The sequence below is a fragment of the Lepeophtheirus salmonis genome, chromosome 4 (assembly GCF_016086655.4).
Source record: "Lepeophtheirus salmonis chromosome 4, UVic_Lsal_1.4, whole genome shotgun sequence".
Classification (NCBI taxonomy): Eukaryota; Metazoa; Arthropoda; class Copepoda; order Siphonostomatoida; family Caligidae; genus Lepeophtheirus; species Lepeophtheirus salmonis.
In genome coordinates this window covers 25052579-25077768 of record NC_052134.2, presented here as the reverse complement: position 1 = coordinate 25077768, position 25190 = coordinate 25052579, and the positions used below count along the sequence as shown (strand labels likewise).

General features: G+C 28.5%; 1 protein-coding gene and 1 long non-coding RNA gene across 5 annotated transcripts in view; one reads left to right on the top strand and one right to left on the bottom strand.

Annotated features, from left to right (window-relative positions):
- mbl (splicing regulator muscleblind) overlaps window positions 1-23262 on the bottom strand; it is an 89354-nt gene extending 66092 nt beyond the window's left edge. Inside the window, exon 1 of one of the 2 annotated variants that reach the window (XM_040709688.2) lies at window positions 22477-23262. In XM_040709688.2, coding sequence (XP_040565622.1) covers window positions 22477-22607 — 131 coding nt within the window. In that variant the 5' untranslated portion in view covers window positions 22608-23262. The remainder of the gene's footprint in view (window positions 1-22476) is intronic. The other variant, XM_040709687.2, reaches the window with a different exon arrangement.
- Window positions 23263-23406: 144 nt separating this feature from the next.
- Window positions 23407-24532, top strand: LOC121115612 (uncharacterized). 3 transcript variants are annotated; one of them, XR_011779740.1, is made up of 4 exons: window positions 23407-23555; window positions 23801-23893; window positions 23962-24069; window positions 24147-24532. It is a non-coding gene; the product is annotated as an uncharacterized lncRNA (long non-coding RNA). The 3 variants fall into 3 exon arrangements; XR_011779739.1 differs by having other exon boundaries at window positions 23953-24069; XR_005863623.2 differs by having other exon boundaries at window positions 23981-24069; window positions 24147-24531.
- Window positions 24533-25190: the final 658 nt, after the last annotated feature.

The window sequence follows — 25190 nt, the reverse complement described above, 5'->3', positions numbered from 1 at the left end:
ATTAAGTATTGATGAAACTTGGAATGAATTATCAATAATAATAAACCCTGAACAATTTGTGACACTCAGTTAAATTTTTTCTTTTTATCTCTAATGTTAAATAACCCTTTTCTCATTTTTTTTTTGTCAATATCATTATTCTATAAAGTCATAATCAATTTTTTTTAACTCCCATTTAGTTGCTAAATATCTATCAAACTATCAAAAATTGTAAGGAAAGGAACTTATACGGAGAGTTTATATACATATTGCATTGCATTGTATGTATATTTATATTTGGTATATTCTGTCGTAGTAATATATAATTACTATGCCTTGCTTGACATGTCCTTGAGTAAACAAATCAATTTCTTACCTTACCAAGTTCTACATAAACTATTACATAAAAGCAAGCTATGATGATTTTTATTAAGTGTGGATATCATTTGTATTCTTTGATAAATAATTATCGTCTATTTCAATTATTATAATTGATCTTTTGACCCCCCGACAATTGCTTTTAAATTAGTAGCAAAAATTCATCCTTGTCTTGGAAATATAATAAATTGATACATTTTATGGCTGAAAGGAGCAAAATACAGTTTCATAAATCAAATGAAGACTTACAACCAGGGTGATGCTTGTTTTTATCATTGGGAGGGGGGAGACTCATGCCCACAAAATTATCAACAACGTAACATAATTAGTTATATAAATATATAACCCTTTAAATCCTTTTAAATTACTTTTTCCAATACTTTTTGGCATACTCCTGAAATGTTTAGTCAGAAACAAGAATAAATCCATTTTGTTCTCGTTGTGATACTGGGTTTTCTTACAATTATTTCGTATGTTTACAAAATTATATAATATAACTTGTTATTTTAAATATCAGAAACAACCTCGACAAAATGGATTAGTACAAATGTTTTACAAATAATTCGTTAAAAATAATAAATATTTCATACTTTTTTTTATCAAAAGCGAAAAAACTCACACAACATCAAAGAACAGCAGAGGTTATCACACCACCAAGACGTCCTTGATCGACTCAATTGTACTGAAATGCAAGAATTTAGATTGGGTTTTAGTTTTCAGGCCATGTGCTTGGTTTAGAAACCGAATTAGGGTGGTTATTGAGGCAAAGGAGGTTATAATGTGTGTGATATTTTTTTAATGACTGTATCTGCTACTGAGTTTCTCTTTTAAAATAAATCGTTAAAAACGATCATTTAATGTTAATTTAAATACAGCAAATCGAAAGCCCTAGATTTTGTTGTTATGCATACACTCAACATAACATATGTTACTGAAAAGTCCCTAGCTTAACAAACAAAAAACGTTTTTATCTTCGTTCAAAAGTGTTTTTTTAAATTAGTATTATTTTTTTTATTCACATTAAGGAACAGAGTCCCCATAAAACTTCACAAGTCATTGGTAAGCTTAAACAGTATTTTTTTCACATCAAGAAAGAAGCAGTCTAAAGTTAAAAATACAAAATTGTTTTAGATCCATTGTTTTGGAAATAACAAAAGTAGCGTCAGACTTTGCACCATGACTCACAGACTGAAGAACACATTTTCCAGGAATTTTGACAGATGTCTTTTGGAGGTTGGTAATAACTAGAAATCAGGTGAATTAAAAATGTGTTATGTATATTCTTAAATAACACATCCGAAAGGATAGTGGTGGGAGTTTGTATGTATTCTAGGATGTTTTTATGTTATTTTGTCATGTTTTTTTTCCCCTAAGAAAATTGAGAGTGAAACAATAGAGTATATGAGGAGATGTTCATTGTACATTTTGTACATTGTGTGCGTATACAACAAAGATATTTCCTACTTACATACAAAAGACTACTTTTTATGGGAAGGAAGAAAAGTGAATAGATAGGATCATCCTCACAATATCAGAGGCACATGCTATCATCTCCCCCCTCTCCTCTGCTTCCTTCTTCTTATCCCTTATTTCTTGAGTGAAAGCCAAAAGAAAGAACAACCAACAACAAATACTTTTGTATATTGCCTTCCCTTTTCTCTCTCACTAACTTCATCTTTTTCTTCTTAGATGAAATGTGTGAAATGATGTAATTTGCGAAATAATGTTGGGGTATAATTGCTATACACAACTTGTTTTTAGCTCTATTATTAAAAAAAAATATATATATATCTGTAACGTGCAATGCACTATAAATACATACATATGTATGTATTTATGATGCAATCTTGCAAATTGAGTTAAGGGAATCGGATGTGCAAATATCCTCTGTGTATGTGTACTAGCAACATACATACATAATTGTTAGCTTGAATTACCCTACAACTATTTTTTGTTTATTTTCTATTTTCTCCCTTGATGAAATGTTAGGATTTAATTGTCTCGTTATGAGACAATACTCTCAGTTTTCATACTTTTTGTTTTTTATTACAAGAAATTTGATATTTTTTCCCCGTTTGTTTTATAATAATTATTATTATTACTTTAAGAGACAAGAAATAAATGTGCCCTTAGACCTGAAAAGTATTCAAAATACTATATAAAAAGGTCAAAATAGTAATAGTATCATTTACAAATTTTTAAAAAAGGGGAGGAGTAGATCACTGTTAAGTAAGTATATGGAATGACATTCAATTAGTAATGCAAAATACATTTACTTGGGTTTGAAAGCCCTAATCATAAATATTTGTCCCCTGATTACTCAAACTGTACGCCTTGGCCTACTAATGTATCCTTGTCAATAGTTGCAAATTTTTGTTTCTATAAAAAACTCACAATCAGCATTGTCGCAATATCAATATTTTCATATTGGCTTTAGTACCCAAATTAATATTGGTACTTTATTACTTTTTTCACTTAAATACAAATAAATAGAAATGGAATGACAAAGTTCAATGGACAACGCTCTCGTGAAAAGCGATTCTCTTGAACTCGATGTGCGTAGGTTCGATACTTGGTTGTCTCCAGAAAAGGAAATACACTTAATGTATGAGGGTTCAAAGACAATTCTAATGTCAGATAGAGTAACTGTTACAATCTTTTATTTACTTATCAGTGAAATTCCATAAAAGAAAATAATAAAACCAAAATAGTATTTCTTTATGTTTGCTCTTTCTGATTTTAAACAGCTGTCTCAACGCAGTTATGAATTCAAAAGAGGACGCAGTGATGCAATTGCCTCTGAAATAATAAATTCTTTTCAGAATCAGTGTTCCATAATTTTGATCCTGCAGCTAGGTAAGTAAAACATATATACATAATTTTGTTAACATTTAATTCCTGCACAATTGCAATTTCTACGCACGAATCAAAAAAAATTTGATGTGCATTATTTAAAAAAAAGTTTATATGAACAAAAAAAGAATATCGTTTTTTAATAATTTTTTTGTGACTCTAATTTCTTTGATTGCATAGAGCAATGAGTCATCGCTCTTAGACAGTTTATTAAGAAATAGACATTATAAAACTTCAGTACATCATTTTTTTATATTTTCATTTATTTAATAATAAATTCGGTTACTTAATTAATATTACATTTGGTCTATTCGAAATGGAAGTGTTTATTACTATTTTAGATTCAAAAATTTGTTTGAACAACTCAAACTAAGTGATATGAAGGATCTTAATTATCCATCTCTGAACGATAGACTAGAGGAGAAGAAAGAGGATATACTTCAGCTTTGGAAAATTTTGTCAACTGATACTTTTGTTAGAGGTGATTATAGGGAACTGTTGATTCTCTCCTTAAGTGAGGGAAAGGATAAAGGTTCCAGATATTTCATCAGACCTGGTGCCTTACACAGAGCAAGGTGGATATTAAAGCTTATTTATGCTATAAGATTGGTCAGCCAAAATATAGTTTAAGAATGACCTAAGGGGACTGTATTTGTGACTGGACAGCAACAAAAACTAAATTTCTTTGTACAATTTTTATTTTGGTTACATGTATTGGTAGTTTACAGCTCCACTTCCTTCAGCAGTCCCTTTGAAGGATCTCATACTAGTAAATAACTTGATTAGTTATAAAAAAAATCGATAATACTGTTCAGATGTAGCAATCATGGTATTTTCGGCACATATTTGTAGTACCTAAATGAAGATCTCATACCATTAATATTATGTATTAATCAAGTTGGAAAATACATCAAAATAAAGATGGCTTAACAATTACTGATTTTAGAACAAAGACTCAGCAGCAAGAGGCATAACTCAAGATATGGAAAACCAGCGTCCCCAAAGACACTAAAATATATAATAATTAACATGAATTAATCACAGGTTGTCAGCGAAGATTCTTGGTGTTATTGAGGCTAGACAAAAGCTTCTTGCAGAAATCAATTCAAAAATGGGAATCATATCCTGGTTTTTGTATGAACAAAGAAAAAATTGATAACTTGTTTATATTTAACGATGAAGAAGAAAGAAGGTTGAAGATAGCCCAAGTATTTTTAATCCAAGCTAGAAAAAAGAGAAACTTAGAAAATAGCCTTGAAGTCTTTGTGAAAGATAGATATTCCCTTCCAAATCAAAGAAACAGAAAGTAAGAACAAAAGTAGTTCTTAATTCAAAAATTGACAAATGATCTATTTATTTGTGATAAGTGGTTACTAATTTAATTATTATCATAAATTTATATTATTATATAAAGATGATAACTAGTAAGAAAAAGAAGGAATTAAAAAGGAAAAACTATTGGTTTTTTTTCTTTCTTTTCTCAACTGACGTTTAATAATATCTTCCTTATTTAATAAACGGTCTAGGTGCAATCACTTATTGCTTGTTACAATCAAGGAAAATAGAGTATAAAACTAAACTATACATAAGACAAAATCATCTTTATTTGATCTTAGAAATATTTTACTATCCTTTATGTTTTAAAACATCGCATAAAAAAAAGTTTTGCGTCGTACGCGTTTAGAAATTGAAAATTGAAGATAGCCCAAATCGTTTACCAAATTTGCTAAAATTTTGTATTTGTGCTCTCCTTATTTCAATGCAGTAACAAATTAAGATCTGCTGATTCTTATAACGTTGGGGAACTGTTTCACCCTAGTGATTACAATCCTGCTTACAATACAATACATTTTAGAAGGAAATACTTCAAATCAAGTATAGTTGAAAATGTGAGGTTTTCATTCCTCACAAAATTTTAAATGATGTTAAAATACCTTTTCTTAGACGTACAAATCGTAAGCTGGCGCCAATATGTTTGTTCTGTATGTTTCTGTTTAAATTCATTTCACATTGATGTTCAATCAATACGGTTACACATCATGAGTTTCCCAAAAACACTATCGCTTAATGATAAGTTAAAAAGCCTACATAATCTGTCAAAAACAGGATCTCATCGAACTCAAGATCCCTAGAAATGGGAAGTTTCAAAATTACTGATTTATATAAGTATCCAAAAATTATTGTTTTTTATATACTTCAGATATAGTCAACTTTTCCATCTGAAAAATAGCAGTTTTCTTTAAGCAGATTTGATTCTTCTTGGATAATAAGTTTAATATATAAATCAGGTAGTCTAACTAAAAAAAATTACAAAAATATACTTCTTATAAAATAATTGGTGAACCGATAATTCTGAGAAAAGTTAGATTTTTTTTAAATTACATGCAATGCCATAGATTAAAGGCATCTACATATTTTATACAATTGCAAGAATATTCCAAGAACAAAAGTAAGGAAATTGCATAAAAAGTGTTGATTCATACGTGGAATGGGGGAAGGGTAGGGGATTCAAAATTGTTGAAGGACGTATTCATATTTTTAACTCATTAATATAAAGAAAGTAATTGACGGGAGATAATCCATACATTGAAGGAGAACAAAGCAAAAATAAATAAACACGCGTTACTCAGACAATAACTCATTGAATGATTGTATTTCTATTTTTCTTTTATTATTATAATGACCTTCTAGTTTTTATTATTATTAGTGTTACTCAAGTCTGTTTATTCAATCAAAATATATGAATGTGTATATTGTATAGGAACATTGAACATATCTGGTGTTTCTTGATGAAAGATGTTTTAAAAACAATGAGATTTCTATAGATTATATGTGTACATGTATAAGGTACATAAATATTAGGAATGGGTTTAAAATATTTTTTTTTTTGAGCCGCTTAATGTAATTTTGAACTAGATTAGAAACATATATTTTGATAAACCCAAGTAATTTGTAGATATATTTCCTTAAATAATAACTTTAAAAGTACAGAATAAAGCACTAATGCAATTCTATAATTGATGAGTGAAAATGGTATGTGTGTAAAGAAAAAACTAAGCATGGCGATTAGAAAAGGAAAAACGGTCGATGCTTGAGCTCTTTTTTTCTTTTTTGTTCATTATTTAATAAGCCGTACGTGTGTGTGTTAACATCTCCCTTTAAAAGAAGAATTCTTGCTTATCCTTAGTGTAAATTAATTAAAAAATGAATAATAAAATAATTATACAATATATGAATTTTCTATTATTATAATATTTTGCCTGCAATAAATATATTTTAAATGTGAATTTATAGCAGTAATTCCTTTTCTCACGTCAAAAATCAAATAGCAGGGTGCTGATATTAACAAAGGTCTTAATTCAGGTGTACTATATGTCTCGCTCACATGTTCTTCTAGTACTCTTACAAAAAATCCATCTCTACTGATGAGACAGGGGAGGCTCCTCACTTTTTGAAAGTCAATAACAATTAAAAGTTGCTTCATTTTTGTTGCATATGTACGAAAATACCCCCATTTTTTTTGAATTGGTGACAAATAGGGTATCTGATGAATGAGAGTAACTTATAAATAGTGTTGTGTTCGTCCATATTTAGAACTGAAGAATGCAGTCCCGTCCAGTTCAGTCTTGACATTCCAAAGGACTGACATTCTTAAGGACCGGTCCTAAGACTGGACTGGAACAAAAAAATAAAGGCTGATACAACACTATTTATATCTTTATGTAATGTAATCATAAGCATTTCTTGCTGAGTTTTCAAGTCAGATGATAACGTCACAAAAAATATGTATGAACTGTTTGTTTGTGATTACTTGTAGATAAATACTCCTTCAAAAGGGGAAAATTCAAAGTCACACATCAATAGTGATGAAAAATACCAGGGTAAAATGGATAACCGTTTTTCAATAAAGGTTTGAATATTTTTTTTAAATTTTACTGGCTAACGACTTACATATCACAAGGAGCATGTTTTTGCGGTTAATATGCAAGTATTTTTATATTGATGTTCCTTATACAAATCCTAGTTACGGGTATTATATATATATGTATAACTATATGGATAGATATGAGAAAACATGATATTATCTACATATAAGGGACAGAGCTCCTGAAATTTTTGCTAAAACTACTCCATCTTAGTTGTTTGTTTTTCATCTCATAACAAACACCCTCTTTCAAATACCTTCTAATTAAATTGACGCAATGTTGAGCATTTATTGAATTCCTTTAAAAAAATATATAGAAAAACCTCTCAAAAATAACAAATTTGAAATGTATGTCTGTAATTCTGAATGACATAACTACTACTAGGGATATGTTACATATTCAATTATGTCCACGAGTATTTGCGTTTTCTGTGTTTCACTTTAAGACCTAATTTCTAGCCGAAACTAATGTATTAATATGATTTTGCACCTAATGATAGTACATAAACAACCATAAGAAAGTTTCAACTTATTTTTTTATTTCTAACAAGTAACATAAGTTTCAAGAGATTTTGAGTGTAGTTTTTTTGGTAAGGAGTGGTGAATGATACAAATTCAATGAACTTTTTGACAATGTCAGATAATAAACTCAATGAGGGGAAAAAAAGTTATTTACTAATCAAAAGAGTCAATCAATATTTTTAGTGCCACAAAAATATTATCATTTATACTTGAATAAATCAACTTCTATTGTTTTTTATATTCATCTATTATAAAGAGAAATTGTGTTCAATTTAAAGGAATGATCTAACAAGTTAGTCTTTAAATTTATATATGAATGGATAAAACAGTCATTTCTAAAAAAATAAACATGTATCAATTCAAGTTTGAAAATAAGTTTTCCCTTATAACTCATTAATAAGTGAAATAATGTAAACTAATGTTGCATAGCTTACAGAATAAACGTATGGCGTCACTGGCTTGTAAATAATGCAAGTGTTCATTTGACATCACAAATCATAAAATTTGAAAAAAGTTTGATTAAACTCCCGTAAACTTGAAGTATTTTCAATGTAACCAACCTTACCTTAATTAACTAAAACCTCCAAGTATTTCTCCTCTTACCTCTTCTCTGCAACTTAAGCCTAAAGAACCCTAAGCCTAGTCAAGCTTAAGCCAATTACCTAACTAAACCCAAACAATTTCTAACTTATAATTAAATTAAATAAATTTATATTTATATTCATTCATAATGTGTGCTGTTTTTCATTATTTTTTTTATCTCTTTTATTTCTTTACAAAAAAAAAAATATATATACATTAATTATCGAAGGAGCAATATCTAACGATTAAGGCCAATTTGTTAGATCATGCAGGATTTCCTTTAATTTATATATATTTTTTTTTTTTGACAATGATCCACGTCGAGCTTTTTTATCTAATTTTAACCTCGACTGTCAGAATGGAAAATAAAAATTTGAAAAAGATATGGTAGCTACTAGCCTTGTATAATTTTCATGTTTCTAAATGTTAATTTTTTTTTGGAGAATAGTTATCAATTATTATATACATTTCATTGATAGTCTTATCAATTACTGAGTATGAAATGACACAGATTTTAAACAAATAAATATTTATATAAAAACCCAAATAATATGTAATACCTTTTTTGAGTTCATAACACGTAGCTGCTATAAAATAATTCAAGATTCAATTCATAAAAACAGTTAATCGGAAAATATACTGCATCTTTATTTATTTTTAAAAAACTAATCGTTATAATTTGAGTTTGATGAACTTCAAATACTTTCAGACACAGTAGTAAAAATAAATCAGTCGTAAACCACCTGAAGTAAAGGTTTGTTTTAAACTCAAATTGATTCTAATAATTTTTACTTTATTTTCTTCAAATAAAAAGTTTTGTAGACAAATTTAAAGGTGTATACAACGGTAAAATAGTTAGCAAGTCCTAAAAAGAGAAATGTCGGACAAAAGCCCAATATGTATACAATGCAAATGATATGCTTTTGACTTGCAGAGGAGATATATCAAAAACAGACTTTTGATACCCTTTCTTTCTTTTAAAGAAATTACCATGTTTATTTATTTGCATCAGTAGGTTTTTATAACAATAGGTCAGCAGCAGATAAAAAGAAGGATTTTATTTGAATATATAATGTTAATTTCGTATGGCACATACATCCTCCTAAATATTACTCTCCTATTATGTATATTTATTTTCAAATATAACTCTCAACACATTTTTAAGTCTCATGCATAAAAATCCATCCTGGATGTTTTTGATTTGAACATATTATTTGTTTAATATGTACTTGAACAATATATTATCGCTATGAACTTTTCGTTCCCGCAACATAAATTTTCAAAAAAAAGATTAAATTTAGGGTAGCTTTGTGAAGTTTTGGTATAGCTTTGGTGCAGCACAGATGTATCAGTACTCCTTTGAATTCGTGAATACGTAGACTTACAGCAGAAGAGAACGTATTTTTGCTTATACAAAAAAAAATTATGGCTTTGTGATGACGACAATTGTGATTTTAAAAGATTGAACCAACATAGATCATCACAAGTTTTGAAGTCCCTCATTTCTAGACCGATAAAATATTCAATGACGCTGACTGATTTTTGACAGAACATGTAGGTCTAAATCAGTCTTGGACCAAGCTTCAACTATTGCAACCTAATATGAATTTTGTTCATCAAATGAGAAACTCAACGGTTTTAATTAATTCTACACCATTATATTTTGCTCATTTACTAATAAATAGGTTAAAAAATATAACTTTATGTAGGAACATAAATCGTTGCCATAAAAGAGATTGATTTGTTCAATATTTTATTATATTTATTATGTATAGTTGTCTCGTACCTATAAATAAATATGTACATACAAATAAAAAACAATGTCTCAAAAGATATTTTAAAGATAAAATAAAGATATGTGCGTTTTTTCTTCTTCTTCTTCTCCTAGACTGACCATTTAATGACATGAAATATAGCAAGTACACATTGAGTAGCTAATTTATTAGTCCTTCAAATCAATAATGAATTATGCATTTTGACTATAGACAGGACAATATTTATTCTTTTTTTATGTTATTCCACCTTGTTTGCAATTTGTGCAGTTTTTTCTTCTTCCTTTTTTCCTCAAAGGGCATATTTATACGAATTAATATTTGATCTTATGCGATTATTATGTATATTCATTATAAGCTATTCAAAAAGAACTTCCAAGTTTATGTTGTCAGGATACCAACATTTCCGTAGCAGTTCCGGTATTAATGCATTCAAAAGTACAGAATAAAGGCACTAATGCAACCAAGTAACCGATGATCATAGGCGCTAAAGCAGGGCATCGGACAACACTTTTTGAAAGGAAATAATAATGACAGGTGATAACGTTATTATGTTGTCGACCCTGTTATGACGTCATTTTTATGAACCTGTCCCCTTTTTGAATTCTTTATGGAGAGGGTCCGGTCCTCCTTGATAAATGAGTCATTTATAACTACATACTCGTATACATGATGTAGTCGTTAGCACTCCCATCTAAGTTTTCAAGTGGGTATTTTGGTTCTTTTAAAACTTTGTCAACTAAAAATATTCTAATAATTGTCCTTAAGGACTCCTTCTGGGGCATCAGCAGGATTTTTCTTTGGGGTAGGGGTTTAGCACAGAAATTGGATGACTTTCTTACAAAATAAGAATTGCAATTATGCTTTTTTTAAAGGTTTTGTTTGTTAGGGTAATAAATTTGAAGGATTATGTAGGGAGGGGGACATAATTTTTTTAAAGCCGTAGTGAAACTGCAAGAGCCAATTCCAATAGAAATTCAGTATAGTACCATTTTAATATCAGAGTACCCCGTTATCAGAGTAACAACACTAGTACATAGTAACTATTTATACAAAATGATTGGCAATCCGCATATTTTATGTTAGTGATGATGATGATATCATATTCGTATTATTAATATTTTTTCATTCTTCTTAACAATGGTGATGAAGAATTCATAGTACAGATAAAATGAAAAAACAGCATACATATAGCAAAATGTATGTAATATTAAAAAAACTGGTTTTTCTTCACCTCTCTTTCTCTGCGTATTATCTTTTTATATACACACATACCTATACCTACATAATATACACATTATATACCTATATAAAGATAGATAGATGATTCACTCGTAAATTTTCTTCAATTATTTCTCTCTCTCACTCTTTCGAAGAGTTACGTAATCACAATTCCAAAAGAAAGAGAGAAGAAAAATGTGGATCTGCAAAATCAAAAACTTATATTTAAGAGAAAAAATCAATCACTGTTCTCATTTTGCCAATATTTATTTTATATAATTGTAGAACAATGTACCAAAAACCCCAGGCAGTCATTTCCTCCTGGTACCCTGATACATCTATATAAGTACATATTCACAACAAACAAATAGAGGTGTGACATGGTTAAGTGTGTTGAGAGTCGGTACGAGACCGAATTTGTTTTGCAGTTTGCCTTAAATTATTTACTCTAGACCCACCTGGACTCGACATTTAAGAGATGAAAACAAATGAAATTCGTTTTACAAAAAACAAAACAAAAAAAACCCGTGATACTTAACAATTGTTTTTGTCTTCTGATGTATTTGTTTTTTTATGCCTGAATTCAAAAGTATATTTTGAGGGACCTATCAAGACTGAAATTGGACCATATTTGTTCAGTCTTACATAAATATAATGATCTCAAACCGGTACCCAATACAAATATTTAGACACTGTGAATATATTCATAAAATTAAGTCTTGCCTACCCTTTCACTTATCTTCCTTCACAGACTCATCCCCCCTCCTTCCTTTTAAAAGCGAAATAAATTATGTATTTTGTATATTATAATAAAATACGCAAAAAATTGTCAGAAAATTGTAAATGATGGATCATTGGATTTCAATTTTCTCAAAATACCCCTAGGTGCTTCAAGGTACAATGTACTGTGTATGTAAGGATGTATCAGATATCTAAAAATGTGGATATGCGAATGTGGAAGATACATTTCAAATTTGTATTTTATACATTTGTATCTAAGTTTTACTTAACGAAAATTATGTTTTTAGGATAAACTTTTGATTTTTTCACTCGAAACATCGACTTTCAAAAATAAATATAAAGTTTTGACAATGCATATGGTGGCTTTTATATGTATAGTTTTGGGATGCCAATGTACTTTTGTACAACAAGAAGTATTAAGGGACTTTGGAATTCATAATAGAACCAGCTTTTTTTAAATCAGAGTCAAGTAGACGAATTTTTGTTTAGTAAAGAGAATAATATCAACTTAGTGATGATGCAGCGAATATTTAAAAGTGATAATATAAATGTTTAAATATTGCCGTGTCCCAATATTTCCATCACTAGTACCTATGTGGTATGAACATACATTGTAAAGTACATGTATTGTAGAGAAAATGACTGGTAGGTAGGCCCGAATAAAAAGGAATTTAGATAACCATCTGTCTGTATGATATATGAAAAAATAGATATATGCGTTATGCCTACAAAATAAAACAAAATACATATAATAAGCGAATGAAAAATATGGAAGAAATATTTCAAAAATCATTTATAAGAGAATTTTCCAGTCAGGTATTGAATTAATACGAATCGTTCTCCTAAAAATACCTCAGTAAATGATAATTTATGTCCAAATTTATACACCAATTATAAAGGCAGTGTAATTTTACAACTGTATATAAGTGTCTTATAAATCCAATAATTTTTATGACTTTTAGAAAAGTATTTGTTCATATATTGTACAAAAATTTGCAAAAAAATCGTCGCCCATCTATAAAATTCGATGTGTTATAAAAAAGAATTATTCCGAAATAATATCGTGATCTCTCAAAATATTAACATAAGAGCTTTCTATAGAAATTATATCCATTATACCGTCTTCGGACTTGAATATTAGTCTGATATTTTTACTGGGGTTTTATCTATTCATTTAAAAACGTAATTAGCCTATTTATTGTCATCTTCCTTCCTAAATTTTCGATATTGCATGCAAAAAAAAATTACACCTCCCAAGTTCTAATGATAATAATTCATTTTATAGGTTGATTATAATATATAATATTGTTGAAGGATTTGAAAATAATGCCAATTTGATAAGCAAATAGAAAAAAGTTACAAAACTCCATAATATCATAACAATTTTTGAAGAAAAAAGGCAAATGTTTTATGTAAAAAATTATTTGAAATGCCTTCGACTACATCGCAAGATATTTTCCCATTTATTTGGAATTACTACATATGATTAAATCTTATACATGGCTATATATAGGTAAGTACATTGAAGTATTTTTTCAGCCAAGTGAATATGTATATAGGTAGAAAGAGTTACTTAAAACAAAAAAATCTAAATATAAGCATATACTCTTCAAGAAAAAATGCATTTTTAGAAACAAAACAAAAAGTAGTTTTGAAGAATAAAACAATTTTTTTGTCTTTCTTTCAATTAAAAATTATCAAAATATAAATTTTAATAGTATCAAATATAAGAAGTTGTGGATGTGTTCCTTCATTTCTTTGTAGATTGACAGATAAATCTACATATGTGCTAGTGTTGAGATTCGGTCAAAGGCCACTCCTTGGGATTTATCCCAAGATCTTGAGATATTGAAGTTACGTTAGGGAGGATTTTTATTTAAAATGTCGAAATCTTGTGATTTTATGCATGCATCAATAATTAATAACTTTTGTTTTTATATTAATAATATCTTCAAACTTTGTTTATCTAAAGTGTTGAGAGTTTACTACTCTTTTAGTTGTTTTCAACTTGTTCAGAACTCGTTCTTGTTTCGTATATAATATATTAGAAATTATGGTGAACATGTTGGAACTGGCAGCCTCCTATAGCTTTAATAACGAAACTTAAACAGGGGAATGTTCCTCAACGATACAAAGATATACTTAAAACTCATTAAAAAATGTATATACTTATCAGCAGATATTATTGAATGTGAAGAAGAATATGAAACATAACTTATTTAAGGTGAGTGCCAAATTGTATTGATATTCTGTAAAATTGTATTAGTTTCTTTGTATTTCAGTGTTTATTATTGAAATTTGTTTATGGAGGATGATCTAAGGATTTTATAAAATTCTGAGTGGCATCCCTGATTATGTGTGATATTTTCTAGACCTTATACCCAAATTTAGTGTTCTAAAAAAAGGCTGCACATAAAAAAAATTAAATTTTATAAGAATAATATTATCTTCAAATTTATTTTATATAAAAAAATTATAAGGGTCTCAGACCGGTCCAGGATTTCCAGACCGAATCCTAACACTAATATGTACCCATTCACAATATAAGAGTATTTACTCTTTTAAAATAACAACTAAGTATTTCTAGATATTTCTACACATAATTCCGGTTAAAATATTTATAATTTTCCTTCAAATATTTGTCAGATTATATCTTAGTGATAAAATTCATATTTATGAGTAGTATGTCAGAAGAGACGACATCATAATAAATTATGAGAGTTTCAGAGGGTAAAAATTATTTTCTTCATAATCAAATGATTATAATTTTCCAAGGAGAGGGGAGAAAAATTGTGTTCTATCCTGTGATCTCTCCCCCATCCCAAAAATGTTAAGCAAAATCATCTTCTATCCAATGACAATGTTACTATATATATATATGTACATACTATATACATTTTAAATCCTGTTTTGAATCAAAGAGAAGCTTGTGCATCATTTTGAGACATCTTCTGTATCCATACACACAGGATGATGATATTTGTACAATGTTGCATACTTTTATCTGATACTTTAAAGAGCATAAAAATGTAATTCTAGGTAGAACTATTCCACAGATCCTCCAGAGACTGAGTCATTTATGGGTATTGCATTTGTACAATAGAGAGTAAAACATGTGCAGATAAAAATAACAAATTAACGAGAAATATGAATAATGAGAAAGTGAAAAAGAAGTTTATAGGAATATTCTATATTATTTTAAAAACAGGAGAACAAAGGATTTATGGACCAAGACCTCAAAGATACCAATCGAATTTTTATAAAGAGTGAATTCTTAAAATGGGATTTTTAACTTTTTCTTTGCGACACTCATAGTTTAAATATCTACAGCTACGGAAACAAAATCATCTCTTACCGACCGAAATGTTATCGAAATTCGTCTTATTAATCTAATTAATATAAATATTATTAATCGTTTATTATAAACCAAATTGTTCAGAAGAATGAAAAAATTTGATTATCATCAGTCTAATTTTTCATCCTATAGAAACGTAGTAGGAATCGAAGAATCTCTCAAGCAATCATCTTCTACTGAAGAATTATGGATTGAATTGCCAAAAGGATTTTAGCTTCTAAAAAAATGGGGCTTCGTGTTTATGAAAAGTTTGGATCAATATAGTTTTTGAGTTTGTTTTATCCAAGATGAATTTGGTGCAAAAAAAAAAATATAGTACTAAACTCACTCATGAGCACTTCAATCAGATAATGATAATTATCATAACCAATCTGCATCAGAATTGTTCAGAACTCATGGCTTAAAGCCTTGTATGAATTTATGAGAATGTATTTAGCATTCAAATGACCTTTCATCAAGTAATCAATTTATAATTACTTCATAGTGACAATGATTTTTGCTACTGCAATAACAATTTGCGGTACCTCAAAAAGAATAATCGTAGTAATTGGTTGATCCAAATGGACAAAAACTATTTGAATATTACAAATGTATTGGGGACTCAATTTGGAGAAAAATCATTCTAGTTTGTCTCGATGTGGCGCACGTGATTGATCCTGATAGCCAACTTAGCAACATATATTTATAAATAGGTACACTTAGTAGTAAGAAAACAGACTTATGGATAAAGGTTTGAACATCCTAGGTACCAATAATATTGTTAGATTTGAGTGAATATAGAAATCAACTTGAAAATCAGTTTTTTTTAGAAATAGTTTTTCCAGTCACATGCAGGTATTTAAACTATTTTTAGATGATAATATTATCAATATTTCTCAAGTAATCATTTTCTAATAAATACTTTGGAAAAAATCATATAGTTGCAGGAAGATTATGGCGGTTAGGTAAAAGTAATTTTAACTAATATCAAAATAGACTTAAATAACTTTGTATTGTATAACTCACTTTGTCTATGAACATAAAATTCATTTATGAACATGGAGACGATGACCTAAGACGCCCAGAGTTATTATTTTATTTCATCATGTGCAAAAACGAATAAATATTCGTTCATCAATTTAATACAATGTATAATTAATAATAATCCATATATGTATATACGTACCTATGCTTGCCAAAAAGTACACAATAGAATTGCATTAACCCATATGATATGTAACAGCATAAGGCACCCATAAATCACTTTTATAAAATGGCCATATATTAGAAGCATTGTCACTCTCAAGTAAATAGGTACTCTGACCATATATTTGCGCATACCATATGAATAAAGTAACCTAATTACAAAAATAAATATGTCGACAGAAGATTTTATTCTCAGTAGTATCCTAGTACATATAATTTTTTTTTTTTGCATCTTGCACTTTTGTTGTGGCTATTTTTGTTTCTTCCTCGCACAGAAACACCACACATAAAAAAACACACTTTTTTTCTTTCACCAAAATGTTGCCAAATATAAACATCTTCATGTCTCATTTTCTCTTGAATTAGAGTATAAATCATAGTTTTATATTTATATGTACAAATTAAAAGATTCTATTTATTACCCAAACATATGTGTTCACATACCATCACTAAGTTTTTTTTTAACTCAGTTAAAGAAATACATACTTGTATATATGAATGAAGTAATATGGAGTATGCAAAAATATTTGACCTAATAAATAGCACATATTCAAAGGAGGAAAAAGCGATGTGTTTATATTTGTGCTGATAATATATTTATCAATGAAGTATCTTGCTGATAATAATAGCGTTATCATATAACGAAAAGATGGCCCCAAGTGTATTTCTGGCCAAAACGATATATTGCCGCAAAATTAACAATCAAAATCTAGTTATTGAAGCCGTATATATGTGTATACCAAATAAACAACATAATCTTGATACCAACAAAAATAGCACTGTTTACATAAATTATATCTACATTTTATTAGCCATTTCCTGTTTAAACTAAATGTCACATTTCTTCTAATGACCTTCTGGCTCTTATCCAAGATACAATATACATTGCATACATAAATTGTATTTATTAGGATTGGTCTTTGGTGACTTTTTGAGACCAATTTGAACTCAAAATTTCTGTTGAGACCGTGGTTGAAGGCCACGGATAAAATTTAATAGTTTTCTAATCGTGTCCCATTTTTTTTAGTCTCATTTTATGAATCAATTTTCTAACATATCTAGTTATTCAAGTTGTACACATTAAAAAGTTCATATGACCTCCTTGAACCGATGTTCATAATTTCGAAACACAAATTATGTAATTGACAAGTTTGAGACAATTTTATTTATGAGACAGATTCATGCCAAACTTTTTTAAAAGACCAAATTAGTAAGGTCAAACGAAAGTTATAACAGTTTCTGGGAGGTTTAAGATTTTTGGACGAGCCCTGACACTAAAGAAGTGTTCATTTTGTCAGCTATGAATAAACAAAAGTTATTCGTCAACAAATAATTTTGCATGATACTTACGAGACGGAAACCAAAAAAAATAATTTTTTTATATTGTTTCATCTGAATAACGTATTTTTTTTCTTTTCTTGACAAAATTTTCGACGATACAAAATGTGACGAAACAAGACCAAAACAGCATTGCACTAGTACACACATAATACGTAATACTTAATGTATATATAAATTATGTAGCATTGTCCCCCATTTAAACAATTATATATTACGAAATTACGCCCGGAAATAAAATAGGCGTTAACTTTGACTTGTTTGAAAAAGGTGAATTAATGAGCCTTGTATTTGGTTCATAAATCACACTTATAAAAGGGAACTCAAATCCATTTATAGCATAATATGAATTTTTATCATTACCTTCAAATCTGGATATGACAGAGTAATACTCAGTTCCAGTAGAAGTGTTCCTTTTTTTTTTTTGATTACTTAAGTATATTGGTGACCTGCACAATAAAAATAGATGAATATTTTTCTCTCTTTAAATACCAAAAAAACTTATCTAACTAGTATTTTTTTAAATTTCATGAGCATTGGGATTACCGAGCAAACAAAACTAAATCTAACTTCATAATAGAATTGACAAATTCCATAAGAAAAAAAAAGGCCTGTGAGCATTTAAAAAAAATATTTGTTTCTTTCTATTTGGTAATTTTTCAAAATTTTGTTTAAAAAAAAATTTATTCAGAAGTTTCACTTATCCAGATATAGAGATGGGTGGTTTTTTTGTTGTTGTTTCTACAGAAGAGCCTTTTTAAATCCATCAAATAAAGGCATGTTATTAATAATATTGATTAAATAAAGGGAAAGCCTTTTTAAAGTATGTTTATTAAATGGAAGGAAAAAGGGAGGCGAAGGACATACACCACTAAGGTATACACATTTATGTATAAAAAGGAACCCGATTTGGTTTAATAAGTCGTCAGTAATATGTTAGGAGATACCAAGGGTACTTAAATGTGTCCCAGATGTTTTATTAAATATTGGCACATTTTGACAAATAAGTTAGTTATATGTTTTAAATTTAGTTACTTAGCATACAAAAAAATGAAAAAATTTACGAAATAAGGACAAATTTTGTATTGCGTATAGCGCACATCGTTTTTCCTTCATTTAACATTCCAAGTTTGATATTTACAGGACAAACCCATATTCAGATGAGTTCAAATATTATCATGTCAGTTTGATTTTTTTCAAGCAGAAGGTTGAATACAAAATTGCCGTGACTCAAAAATTACAAATATTGGTGTTATAAGTCTACTATTTAATCTTAATACATCTAAAACAGAAAAATTCATACATTCGAAATGAATTTTTCAGATCCATTTGATTGTAATAATATTTTAATGTAAGATGAAAGAATTGAGTTTCGAAGCTGTGAAGTAAATATTTGAGTTACAAGGATTTGGCTCTCAACTCACGACATTATGATGTCAGTAAACTAATATTTATATGCGAAAACTATCAAATAACTATAAAGTAGGCATTTTTTAAATCTTTAAACTTTAAATAAACTGTAAAGGTTTAAAAGATTCATACTCTTAGGACTCAAAAGCATGTGAAAAAGTACGAGGATATAACAATATTTTTATAAAAAGTTTGATGCTAGGTAAGCATAAAAATTGCATTTACATAATGTGAATATTGGCCATAAAAAATAATTTTTATGGCCTGGTTAGTTGATTGTTTAAAATAAATAATTTCAAAAAATAGTTAATTAAGGCAAAAAAACTCAACTGATAATGTCAAGCGTTCTCGTAAAACATTCGAATATGTAGATATATTATAAATAATAATTTAAGAATAAGCAATAAGGATATTTAATATACAAATTGAAGTTTTAAAAATGACTTTTTGAACAACTTGTTTTTTTTCTTCCATCTTCTAAAATTGCTCTTATGATGTCATCATCATTAATAATAACTGAATCATCATGAAACCCCTCTCTTCCAGTACTATATTTCATTGCTTTAATAAAATAATTTAATTCAATTTAATATCACGATGATCAACTGGCTATTATTACTATGAGCAACCCCTCCTTTTTTTATTGAATGAATTATTTATGTAGAGACTGTCATTTATATATATATATATATAATGTATGAATACCCTAAGTAATGTGATTGCAAATAAGTTATAATTACAAGATTCCCCTCCTCATAAAAAATCCCTCGCTATAATTATGAATAAAATGTTCATAAAAATGGCTTAGGAAGAAACGCAATAGCTTAAATAAATTTTTATAGATGTACCCATCAACACATAAGTAAGTTGGAACGATTTTTCTCAAAATTGAGTCAGCATTTAATTATATTCTTTGACAAATAACAATTGAAAAAATTATATCAACAAGTTATACGGATTCATCGAGGTGCCACCACAAATTGCACTGAAAGTAGCAATTATACATTCACAGATTTTATTGAAAAGGGGCCATATCGAGGTAAAATTAGGTGACATAAATCAAATGAAGTTTTTTAAATATAGTTAACTTTCGTGAGTATCTCAAATCATCCCATAAACTTGAATACAACCCGAAAAAATCTTTGAAACATTGTATTGTATGTGCAGTACATAATGTAACAAAATAAAATAGGGATTTCTCCTTCTCTTGATTTGTGTTGTTTGTGTTCACTCATCACGTGAGTGGTGATAGTGGTGAATTATGATAAGTATTCATTTATTAACAGCTCAATTCTTGGAATATGTATGTAGGAATGTACTTCCTAGTCCGACATAATATGATTGATCCTTGATTTCAATAATCCCATTACACAAAAAGAAAAAAAAACAATAATGAAAAGAACAATGAGGGAGGATAAATATAGAAAAAAAAAAATGCAAACTTTTTATGGTATGAATAAAATTTACACATGAATGAAGGATGAGGCATACGTATATATATGTTAGTGTACGAAGTGGCACACATATCCAATGAATGAAATAATGTATTTTTGGAATAAGTCATATACTATTAAAAGGACTATCCAGACGACCAGAAGTGAGTGTTGATTAATTAATTGATTACTGCTTTTATAGTGGTTTGAATCATATTCTTGAATGTGCTTGTGTTGTGTTTTGCTCTGAGACCAAATTAATTTTCGGATCACTTTGAAGTGTTTATTTTGTTTTTTTCTTTTGAACAATATTTTGGTACAGACCGCCATCTGAAAACGTGGACTGAAATTTCCTTTTTTTAAAAGAATAAACTTTATCTGAGAGATAAAACTATTTTTTTCAATTAAGTTTTAATTTTTTTCCTACTGAATATTTCGGTCCAGAACTCCGTCTGAGGGATCAAAATTTAATTTTTTTTCAGCAAAACAAATTTAAAAGAAAACCTAGCTGTTTGGTAGTAAGTGATGTTTTCTACAACGATATTTTGTTCCATAATTGGTCTAAAACAGTTTACATAAATTGAAAACTTAGAATGAAAGTTCCTATTTCAAACATAATAATTGAAATTCTTTTATTTAACAAAAACCGTCATTTTTTATTACAAGACCGATCCAGACAAAATTTGTTTGTCATACAAAAGTTATTAGGATCTAAGACCGGCCTAAGATTTCCTTAGCTAAACACAACACTAGACTATGTATATTGTATAATATACTCAAATATATTCTCTCATTAATAAAATAGATTTTTAATTTCAAATGCTGCCAAAAATGCTTGAAATTATATTAGGTCTTATCTCATCAATTAACAAATTAAATAATAGATCCTTGATTCTTTTTTCTATTGTTGTTGAAAGTTAACAAGTTCATAATAAGAATAGTAGAAGTCACTACCTCATATATATTTCTTGCAATTAATTAAAGCAATATCATGTATGTATGAATACTATATGTATTGTAACAAAGTTTATTGCAAATATAAAAGGATTATTGTCGATGAGAGCAGCTATTTAGATCCACGCACCTTTTAGAAGGAAAGAAACACACCACTCGCTAAATGTACATTGTATATATATATAGAAAATCATGACAAGCAAAGGTAGGGTTCATTGACCAGATCTTTGCATATTTTCTTCTTCTCCTTTTTCCTTGATGAAAGTAAAATGTGGTTTGCAATTTTTTTTTTTATTAATAAAAAAACGAAACTTGTCTTTACTATAGGTGAATAAAAAAATAAACCCCTCAACCAACTCGTTTTTTATGTGCTTCGGGCATCAAAGAAGGGATTTAAGCAATCTACACATATATGTAGTTATAGTTACTCGAGTGGTTCGATAAATTATCTTTTTATTCGATGTTTTTATGTGATATTCATTACTAATATTATTTTTTTTTTTGCAAAAGCTTAGAAAATAATTTATTTATGTGTTGTACAAGATTGTATATATCGCCAAGCATAATTTTTTAGGTATTTCATGCATTGCAAAGTGTCACAAAGGCCACTGCCTATAAGGGTTGTTGTTATCTTTCTATTTGGTGGTTGAAAACCTTTGGTTGATTTATTTTCTTACCCCTGGAACAGACCTTCTATCGTTTATGGACATTTTTTTTTACTTCATCCCCCTCCTACCCAATTATGATCCAATATTTTGTATGTAAAGACTCACGGGACAATAAAAGTTATATCATATTATATATGTTTAGTTCAAAAAGTTCCTTTACCTTTGAAATTCTCTGCAGACTTCCAACTGGAGCCAACGAGAATCTTTTTGATTCAAAATACAGTTGACATTCCATAAAGCTAAGGAGTTTGATGAGAGATATCCTGGATGAGTTGCAAATGAGGACATCATGTAGTGTGTTGAATGTGTTTAATGAAAAACTTGGATCTTTGGAGAGGGCTGGAGTTTATGAATATGAACAATAATTTTTTCAATAATATGTAATAAAATATACTCATATATTTTTTGCCAAAATCCGTTATTTGGTAAAAATATAAAATATCACTAGATAATATATATATATATAATAATAATTCTATACAATAATTAGGATGAAAAGGGTGGTCAGCGTTGAATGAGAGAGTTAAATAATGTCTTCAAAATTCCATTATTTGTAATTATTACTTAAAATTAACACCAAACTAAACATATATGTATGGATATATAAATATATATTTAGGAATATCACACTGTCAGTAGTAGTAGTAGTCGAAGTAGAAGGTTGAGTGAGTGAGTGAAGAATATGATATTCACTTATTATTATTTAGGTTCATCTTCTTTCTTATATTTTCAAAATACATTTGGCGCGAAAGTTATAACACACTATTTGATTGTAGTTATAGAAGAAATGATTTTGTAAAATTGGGAAAACAATTTTTTCTTCCTTTTGCTTTTTTTAATATAATAATATTATTATTATATTGAATTATTTTAGATACCGTCACAAATATATATAACAAAAAAGTGGATCTATGCAAGAGGCATCAAGCAAGATACAGCAACACACCCAAACTAAATTTTTTTATTTAGTAAATAAAAGAACTTCTTCTTTTTTTATTCTTCTCTTCTCCTTTTTACTCTCGTAGCGTGCAATGCGTGTTAGCAAAAAAAGAAATTCGCACACGCTGGCCTTATTAAAAAAACAGCGCTGGCTTTTATAATATTGGGAGGGGCACTCCGCTTCTGCGTAGACTAGTAGTTGTAGTAATCAACTACACTCACTCTTTTTTCCTTTTTACACACTCTCACCACTTCCCCCTTGAAAGAGTTGGACTTGGAGTCAAATGGATCCACCAGAGAGTGAGTATACTGTATATGCTAAAAACCTCCCCTTTTTTCCTATTTTTCTTCCTCTTTTTTTTCTTTTTTTTTTTTTTTTGCAAACATACATTTGGTTCGCATGACCCTTCTTCTTCTTTTCTTCATTCCCCTCTTCTTAAGCTTTATTATTATTAGTTCGAACCGTAACAAAATATTCTCAAAATATATTATTTTTTACGTTAGCCACGCTCTTTTCCTAATTTTAATTTTATTTATTCATGAAGAATCTCTCGTCTTTGCATTGTACACATAATATTTTATAAAATGGTTTTTGGATATCCTACCTATAAGAACGTTTTTTATTAAAAATTTTACAGGTAAAAAATAAAAATAAAGGGCTTTTTAGCCAATCCCTGACTAAAATTACAATTTGAAGTATCTGAAGTGGCTTTATACTTATATAGTATGTTGTAGTGGAAGAAGATATATGAATTACGATTTTTGTTGACCCTCAAATAATGGAAAAACAACGATGAAAGCGATTATCATTGAGGTGACTAAAAAAAAAATTGAAATGATTATACATAATTGACGTTATAAGTGAGGTGCTAATGTTTTTGTTTTTTGCAGAATGTTATGGCGACGATCCAAGAAAGTACACACAGCAAGGGAATAGGTAGAGATCCAGGAGTAAGATGAGGAGAAAGATAATTCCCATATATTTCAGTATCCTGGAGTTCCTTGGAACTTCAATCTACCTACAGACAACTGGAAACCTTTGTGGACAGGAACTAAAACAAATATAATTAATGTTTCACTTCATATAAGTCTTTTGGAAATGGTACACACTATTCAACTTCCAGGATTTTTGATAATTGGCCATGCTATCATTGGATGGATCAAGCAAAATAATTACTACATATTTTAATATAAGATGTATAAACGAGGAAACATTAAATAAGAGCAGATGTGTACTGTACATAAAATATAATAACTAAGGGTTGAGTGAGTGTTTCTCTGGTGGTAGCCTTGAGTTGTTTGATTAGCTCTTCCTCTTCATCCTATTTGATATTATTTGGTTTGTTTGTTTGTTTAACTACAAACAATGTATAAAAAACATTCCATTTAATCTTAGCTTGTACTTTTTCCGAATTCGACATTAATAGCTTAGGTAAACTGTACAAATGTAAGACCAGTTGTGTGAGGACAGGGCAGAGCCAAAAAGTCCATGGTTCCCTCAGCGATAAATATTTTAAAGGGTGTTAAAATTTAGGGAAAATGAATAAAAGCATGAAATTTAAGAAAGGGCTTAAAAATAGAATAAAAGATTATTGATCTTTTCTAAAATAGGTCATTTATAAAAAAAAAAAAAACTTGTTCAATAAAATAAACTTAGAATGCAAAAAAATACTTCTTTTCTAAATAAAAAGTAATAAAATATTTTTATAAATGGAAATAAATTATAATCTTTTTTTAAATGCAAGATTCAAAATTTCCCGAACAAAGATATATATACATACATATCTTTAAATAGATTTTTGTATATATGTAGTGTAGGGGTTCTAAAATTTACACATGAACTAAAAATTCTCCAACTTTTTTCATTGCATACCATCTGATGAGAAAAGAAATCAAGATTTCCAAATATCCGATTTTTTTAAAATTTTAACATTT